General features: G+C 52.4%; 2 protein-coding genes across 5 annotated transcripts in view; one reads left to right on the top strand and one right to left on the bottom strand.

Annotated features, from left to right (window-relative positions):
• DNAJC22 (DnaJ (Hsp40) homolog, subfamily C, member 22) overlaps positions 1–5,113 on the bottom strand; it is a 7,448-nt gene extending 2,335 nt beyond the window's left edge. Inside the window, exons 1-4 of one of the 4 annotated variants that reach the window (XM_010857767.1) lie at positions 5,029–5,113; positions 3,408–4,365; positions 2,197–2,378; positions 1,152–1,547 (exon numbers count right to left, since the gene is read on the bottom strand). In XM_010857767.1, coding sequence (XP_010856069.1) covers positions 1,535–1,547; positions 2,197–2,378; positions 3,408–4,247 — 1,035 coding nt within the window. In that variant the 5' untranslated portion in view covers positions 4,248–4,365; positions 5,029–5,113 and the 3' untranslated portion in view covers positions 1,152–1,534. Of the gene's footprint in view, positions 1–1,151; positions 1,548–2,080; positions 2,379–3,407; positions 4,366–5,028 lie in introns of those variants that run through there. The other 3 variants (XM_010857764.1, XM_010857765.1, XM_010857768.1) reach the window with 3 other exon arrangements.
• Positions 5,114–7,269: 2,156 nt separating this feature from the next.
• C1QL4 (complement component 1, q subcomponent-like 4) overlaps positions 7,270–7,428 on the top strand; it is a 12,785-nt gene continuing 12,626 nt past the window's right edge. Inside the window, exon 1 of the mRNA XM_010858069.1 lies at positions 7,270–7,285. Within this exon, the coding sequence (XP_010856371.1) occupies positions 7,270–7,285 (16 nt within the window). The remainder of the gene's footprint in view (positions 7,286–7,428) is intronic.

The following is a 7,428-nucleotide window of genomic DNA, read 5'->3' as shown; positions in this document are numbered from 1 at the left end:
CTCAGGTCTCCAGGACCAACCTGCTGATTTGCAGGCCGTGCTGCAAATCTCCTAGGCTGCTCAGGAAGCGCCTTCCTCAGGGAAGATGAAGGCCCCCATCCAGGCCCCCAAGACCCCAGGCCTCTGGCTTCAGCCTTCCAGCCTCACCTAGTAAGTGCCTTCTGTGTCCCTCAGGCCCCAAGGACCCAGACCTAGGGTAGGAGACAGACCCTTCTGGTGAAAGGCTCTGCCCAGCTCTCTGGCGTGCTGGCCAGGTATGGCTGGGATCTTGCAGACCTCTGCTTACTGTGAGCCCGGCGCCCCCTAAGGCCTGTGGGCCCCCAACTCTGGGGTGCTGCCTGCCTGACTGCCTGCCTCTCCCAGGGAGCCTCAGCCCCCATGTGGGCTCAGGATGCCGCCTGGGCGGTCCGTGCTGACTGAGGCAGCCCAGCTGGTGCCACCCGCTCTTGTTCCATCGGCCCCAGGCCCTGGCGGCTCCTCTGAGCTTTGCATGTTCCACTAACTCAGGTAGGTGGCAGGAGGAGGCAGCAAGCTTTGGCTGCCTCCGAGGGAAGAACACTAACCTGACCACGGTAGGCCTGCCGAACTCACCCCAAAAAAAGCAATTCCGACCTCAAAAAACAAACAAAAAAGTAAAAGAAAAATGTGTGAAAGTTAAATTTGGTCTTAAAATTGTAGTACATAAATTCACTGGCTAGTATTTTATATATATGGATGAAAAAAGAAACATCTATAAATTTCATTCCTCTCAATTGATTGGGCCATTTTTTTAATCAGTAGGGAATACAAGCCAAAGTAATTCTGCTTTTTAAAAGCACATATACTCCTCAGAGTTAACTTTCAGATAAAGGAAAGTGTGAGGATGGTACACACAAATAAAGAAAGCTGGAGAAAAGGTACACGATTTTACTATCATGTTCCTGATCTCCAGTCTTCCTCTTCAAACTGAGGCATCCTGGGCTGTTCCTTCTACAACTGGGAATGAGTTAAGGCCCCCTTGAGATGTTCAAGCTGTTGGTTCCCTAGGGTTTCCCCAAAGTCCCCACAAAGGCGTGAAAGTGAAGTCGCTCAGTCGTGTCCAACTCTTTGCGACCCCATGGACTGTAGCCTACCAGGCTCCTCGGTCCATGGGATTTTCCAGGCAAGAGTACTGGAGTGGGGTGCCATTTCCATATGAAATACAAAATCATGAATTTTCCCATGAGTCCCCATAAAACAGTATCATCTATCCCTTCTGCAATTTTCTAACACATTCTATTTACACCTCTTAGGACACAGTTCAAAAGATAGAATAAGGTGGACTTTGATAGGTGTACCTGTGTTATTATCCCCCACCAGACTGTAAATGACTAGGGAGCAGGGTGTATAGCTCAAAATCAAATCCCAAGTTCCAAGCAGACCTGACAATTCAGCCAGTCCAACCACTTGTGTTAAGTTTGAAGGTTCACCACAATATTCCAAGTAGAAGGGTCTGTGATGGGGGATTAGCCCCTACCTCACAGCAGCTTGTTCCTTCTTTGAAAAAGTACAGCTTCTAAAAAGTTCTCCTATAAGGGGAATTAAAATATTTTCCTGAAAAGATTAGAATTCCAGCCTTTTCAAACTTAACCCCAGTCTTACACCTTGGTAGTCCACAGAATAGATCAAATCCCTTTTGCCACAGGACATCTTGTGAAGTATTAGAACCCTTATATTTTCCTTCAATCACCTCACTTGGTGGTTTGCACATAAAAAAAAGAAAGTTAAGTAAACCTCCTCCATGATCTATCAATATACCAGAGGTGAAATCAAGTGGTCTAGTCTCTAAAAGATATTTTATTGGTTTTATAATGTCTTTCATTTCACTATGTGGATTAAGAAAAAAGTCAGGACTACAATAGCCAATAATTCAGAAATTCAAAATCACAATAGTTTTCTCACCTCTTTAAGGTTTTCTCATCTCTACTGCAAGTGATTGGAGAAGGAAATGGCAACCCACTCCAATAATCCTGCCTGTGAAATCCCATGGACAGAGAAGCCTGGCGGGCTACAGTCCATAGGGTCACAAAGCATCAGACATGACTGACAGAGGAGCACACACTGCAAATGACAGTTTCTTTTACACTGATGGGGATGGGCTGCCTCACTGGGCAAAAGTGTGCTGGGACAAGCGATCCAACTCTGCTAGTCCAGCCTCAGAAGGAAGTTTCTTCCCACCTCCAGGATTCCCTGGGCTTCCTGGGCTGCCTCAGGACTTCATACGCAGCCTGGATCTCCAGGAAGCGCCTCTGAGCTTCCTCCATCTGGTACCGATTGTGGTCAGGGTGCCAGGTCTTCACTAGCTCCCGGTATCTGCCATGTATTTCTTCATTTGTTGCCCCCTCTGAGAGACCAAAAACCTTAGGGAAACAGAAGCTAACAAATTAGAACCTCATAAGTTGTCAGGGCTCCTGGGCCTCTCCTTGCTACCTTCCTAAACCAGGCTAGAATTGGCTTCCACTTGCTGGCAGGAAAGGCAGAGAGCCTCAGATTAGAATTCCAACCTTCTGAAACATGGACAAGTTCTAGATCTCATGGCAAGAACCAGGATTTGCTATTAATCACAGATGCCCATTTTCCAACCTGGAACTTAGCATCCTTGACAAGGTCTCCTTCTTACATATATGCAAAATAAGCATATCATGTACAAGAGGGTTTGCAGCAGCTTTATTCTGAATAGCCCCAAACTGAAAACAATCCAAATGTTCACTGACAATAGAATGGATAGATAAATTGTGGTATATTCACACAATGGGACATCAAACAACTATGAAAACAATTTATAATCCCGTGTATGAGTAAATTTCACAAACATAATGTCGAATGAAAGAACTCAGACACAAAAGAGTACACCCTGGATGATCCCATTTATATGAAGCCCAAGAATGGGCAAAATTAATCTATGGTAATAGATGTCTGAATACAGATTCTTTCCCAGGAAAGGAGTATAGATTGGGAAGGGGCATGAAGGAATCTTTTTTGTTTTGTTTTTTTTGGCTGCACTGTGCAGCATACAGGATCTTAGTTCCCTGACCAGGGGTCAAACCCATGACCCCTGCAAAGGGAGCTCAGAGTCTTAATGACTGGACTGGAAGGGAAGTCCCAAAGGAACCTTCTTAATCGTGGAAATATTCCATACCTTCATCTGAGTGGTGGTTACATAGGTATCTACACAAAATTAGTGTACTTTATATACATATTATACCTCAGTAAAAAGAAAATAATATACATATATCTTTTCCCACTCCTTATTAGCCCAAAGAAGCCAAGATACCCTTCTGGGGTCTGACCCAGCAGACGTGAAAACAGTACCTCCACACCAGCTCCAGTGAGACTTAGTCTAACTTCTGGAGCCATCTTAGACAGCAATGAGAGGGAAGAAACCTTACCTGGAGAGCCAGCTGACGCTTCTCATCCTGAAAACTGTGAACAAACTCATAGAGCTTCTCCCACTCTTGGAAGTAGCTGCTGCTGATGCCATGATCTCCTACCAGCAGCTTCCAGGCTCGGAAAGGCAGAAGGAGGACAGACTCCAAAAGGCGCCCAAGGAGGGGGAAGAAGCTGAACCAACTCAAGAAGGAGCCAAGAGTATCTGCCACATAGCTGAGGGTGACAGCTGTGTGGCAGAGGACACTGTGCACTAACGGGCCTGTGAAAGCAAGGTAAGCCAAGCCCAGGCGGTAGAGCCGCACGCTGAGCGTCTCTGACCCAACTGAGGGTTTGTAGCGGCGATGCTTCTGGGCTGTGATGCTGGCAGCCAAGCTGATGGGCAGGATGGCTATGGGGCGGCCATAGAAGATAGGTGAAGTAAGAAATGCTGCCCCTAGAGTGTTCTTTAGGTCTGATGTCTGGTTGCCAATGGCAGCCACCAGCAAGACCCCTAAGCCAACTGCCAGTGGGAGGCCCACAATATAGAAGCTGGCCATGAAGGAAAGGCTAATGAGAGCCACAAGGCCAAAATACATGCCCACTATCATCTGGGCAACAAAGCGAATGAGACTTAGAGGGGGTGTCCCCCTTCCTGAGCCCTGCCTCTGCTCCTGGGCCCTGTTGGCCTGAGCAACAAAGCTTGGGAGCATCCAGAATTCCCAGAGCCAGCCTAGACCACCACCCCCCAGGGTAAGCATCCAGAGCAGTGCATGGCTGTCTCGTCCCAGGTATAGGTGGTGGAGACCAGCAGGGCCCCCTACAGCCCAGAGGGTGTAAGTCATTAGGAGGCCCTTGGCCATCCTCTAGGAAAAGGGTCTCACAGTAAGTCCAGTGGCACCTGCCGTTGCCTAGAATGCAGAAATCTGGAGTCGTCTGTGAGAATCATGGCAGTCATGGCCCCAGATTTATCCTTAGACCCTAAGACATGGGAAAAAGCAGTCATAAGATTATGTCCAGGCCCCAACACAGTAACACTTCTTCCAGTATTAGTCAAGTCCAGCTCTTCCTGAGTGTCCCTGGGTAGCTCTCCCATATCCTTAGGTCTAGAATCTCATCTCTGTTCTTTACAACCACAATGACTCCAAATTTAGAGGAGAAGAAGTTTTAAGTGCTTTCGGTAGAGTAAATGAGAACTCAGCAAAGGGGAAAAAAAAGGGTATGCTTAAATTGCAGACCTCCCCTCAGGCCACCTACCTCCTGGAGGACTCATGGTTTGCGGGTGGGGGTGAGTGAATAAAAATGAATACACTATCCCTGGAAAGTTCCTATACAACTTTTAAAGTCCCCTACCATACAACCCCTCCCCACCTCAACTCGGACTGTGGCTGCCCACAGACCCCTGGCGGAGATTTTAGCCCTTCTCCAGCCTCCCATCTCTCCAGACCAAGAAATCTTGACAAAAGACAAACTTGAAAGAGGTCCTGAGTTCCCTCCAGCTCTAGAAAGCTACATTTTGACCTGGACCCAGGCACCTCACATTTCAACCACCGCCTTCCAGGAAAAACTTGTAAAGTCCCTCCATATTGTGGGGCTCAGGCCCCCCCAGCCAGTACCCGCTAGTCCCACGGTGAGCAGCTGTACCTGGGTACCTCGGCTCCCAGATCAGACATTTCCTTTGACCACAGTCAAAATGGCCCCTCTCATTCATCCAAGTGGACTTTGTCTTTCAGCGTTTGCTGTGTCAACGGAAGTTGGGCCGTCCTGGCCAGGCCCCTCCTCCTCAAGGCCCTCCCTCGCCCCGAGGGATCACCTTTCAGGCTGGGGCTTCGCTCGCCTGCCCTCTCCGGTAAACTTCATTTTAGGTTTTTCTGGCGTATTCCGCCTCCCCAGGCTCAACCGGCTGGCGCAGCGCCCACCCCAGGCCAAGAGCGCCTACATTACTACAGGACGACCACCAGGTGGCGCTGCCGCTTGCGGACGGGAGGTGTCGGGCGGATCCCCAGATTCACCTTGTCTAGATGCTGGGGCAAAGCAGCCTAGGGCGAGGCGGGGCGGGTTGGGGGGCCTATAAAAGCAAAAAGAAGCCCTCGGTCACCGCTTTGCACCCCCACAAATGGGAGGGTGGCTCCTCCCTTACCTCAGGCTGCAGTCCTCTCTCCCTACTCCATTGCCGTTCAAGACTGCCTTGGATGGCTTCATTTCCAATTTGCCTAAGGCAGAGACACCAGGGTACAGGCTGCAGAGAGAGGCTCTCCCCTCAAGTTTGCCTCACTGCCCCGCCTCCAGGCCAGCCAGTCAGGGGCAATACATCTAGATCCAAGCCGGAGACCTGAGAATCCCTCAGGAACCCCAAGTCAGCTGTATCTCGCTGACTTTGGCGCGAGAGAGAACCAGGAGCAAAAAAAGATGGGGGTGAGGGCCTTCCCACCAGGAGAATAGTCTGCGGTGTCCTCCCGCCTCAATGCTGGGATGGAAGTGGGATGCAAGATCCCCTCATTTCAATGTCGTGGGCTCCAACCCTGCTACGTGACCTTGGCTTTGGCGGGCGGGGCGGGGGGGCGGTGAGGGGGGCGCCTGTTTCCTCCTCTGTAAAGAAAAAGCGTGGATCTTCAAGTTTCCCCATCTTTGACTTGGGGGTGGGGTGGGCCTGGAGGGCTTGCCCCTGTCGCCTCCCCACAGTCGACAGATTCTGTTCCCTCCTACATTCCCAGCCCCTTCAGTCCTCTTCCCGGTCCGAGGAGGGAAAGCAGCTCTCTCTGTCTGCTCCCTAGGACTCACGGCGGGGCCAGGGCTGGGAGGGGCATCAAAGTGACGCTGGAGCCGCCAGCTGCTGGGCGCGGAAGCACTGGGGCGCTGAATAATGAATGAGACTTAATTGGGCCGGCACTGCGCGGCGGCGCGCTAAGCTCCGCAAACAGCTCGAGCGGCGGAGGCCGCCGCTGGACAAACAAACTGGCTCCGGGCGCAGATACAGGGGTGGGAGAGGCAGCGACGGGAGTAGGAGGGGATAGGCAGGCCGCCTGGGCCTGGGGGCCGTCGCTTTGGGGCGGGAGGAACCCCCTGTGTGCCCGGCTGCGCAGGCCTCCCCAGAAGGTGGGGACCCAGGAGGGAAGCTCAGGGCTCGACCTCAGGAAGCCGGGACTGGGGAGGGAGAGAAGTGGATTTGTAGGCTGGGGCCAGGGTCCCAAGAGGGACTGGCACGAGGAAAAGATGAAGAAACTAGTGGAGGGCGGAGGAGAGAGCGAGAAGCGAGAGAGCGGGAAAAGCGCACCGGGGGAGGGGCTGCGGCGGGGCGGGGCGGGGCGGGGCGGGGCGGGGGGGGCGGAGGCTGGAGAAGAGCAGTTACCGAGAGGAAAGGGAAAGAGCGATGGAGGAACAAGGGAGGAGAGGCGCGAGGAGCCGAGAGAAGAAAAATTGGAGAAGAGTCAAGGAGAGGGATGGGAGATGACCTGAATGAGAACGAGAGGGTGGGGGGCAAACTGGAGGCGCCCCTACCTCCGCCTCGCCCCGCCGCGCTCCCGCCCGAGCGCGCTCTCCAGCCGCCCGCACTCACTTTGTCACAATTACGGGGCCGTCACTCGGCCTGGATTGTTTTTCCCAAATTGTTGTTCTATAAACTGGCGCGAGGTGGGGATTGGCGCCGGGGAGGGTGGGTGATCTGACAAGCTGAAGCAGGAGGGAAGGGTCTGAGCTGCGGTGGCGGGGGGTGGGGATACGGGGAACGTGGCGGTGTATTTAGCCGCAAGGGGACCCGGGGCGGGTAGGTGAATCCAGAGACCCACGCGGGAATTCTGGTTGCTTCCCCCAGCCTCGTGGCTGACATCACTTTTAACCATCCTAACCCTTCTCAGCCTCCGCTGCCTCGGTTTCTCCAACCGCGAGATGAGAGGCTTGGAGGGTAGGAGCTGCGGAGGCGGCTGTAGGGGGTCCGAACTTGCCTTCTCAACCCCATTCTCTTTTGTTCTCTGCTACCCTGGTTCACGGACCGGTGGCGGGGTTGAGGGTGGTCTATCCAACTCAGCCTCCCCTGAGCGCCAGGGG

This window comes from Bison bison, unplaced genomic scaffold (genome assembly GCF_000754665.1).
Source record: "Bison bison bison isolate TAMUID 2011002044 unplaced genomic scaffold, Bison_UMD1.0 scf7180017864383, whole genome shotgun sequence".
Classification (NCBI taxonomy): Eukaryota; Metazoa; Chordata; class Mammalia; order Artiodactyla; family Bovidae; genus Bison; species Bison bison.
This window is presented reverse-complemented; position numbering and strand designations above follow the sequence as displayed.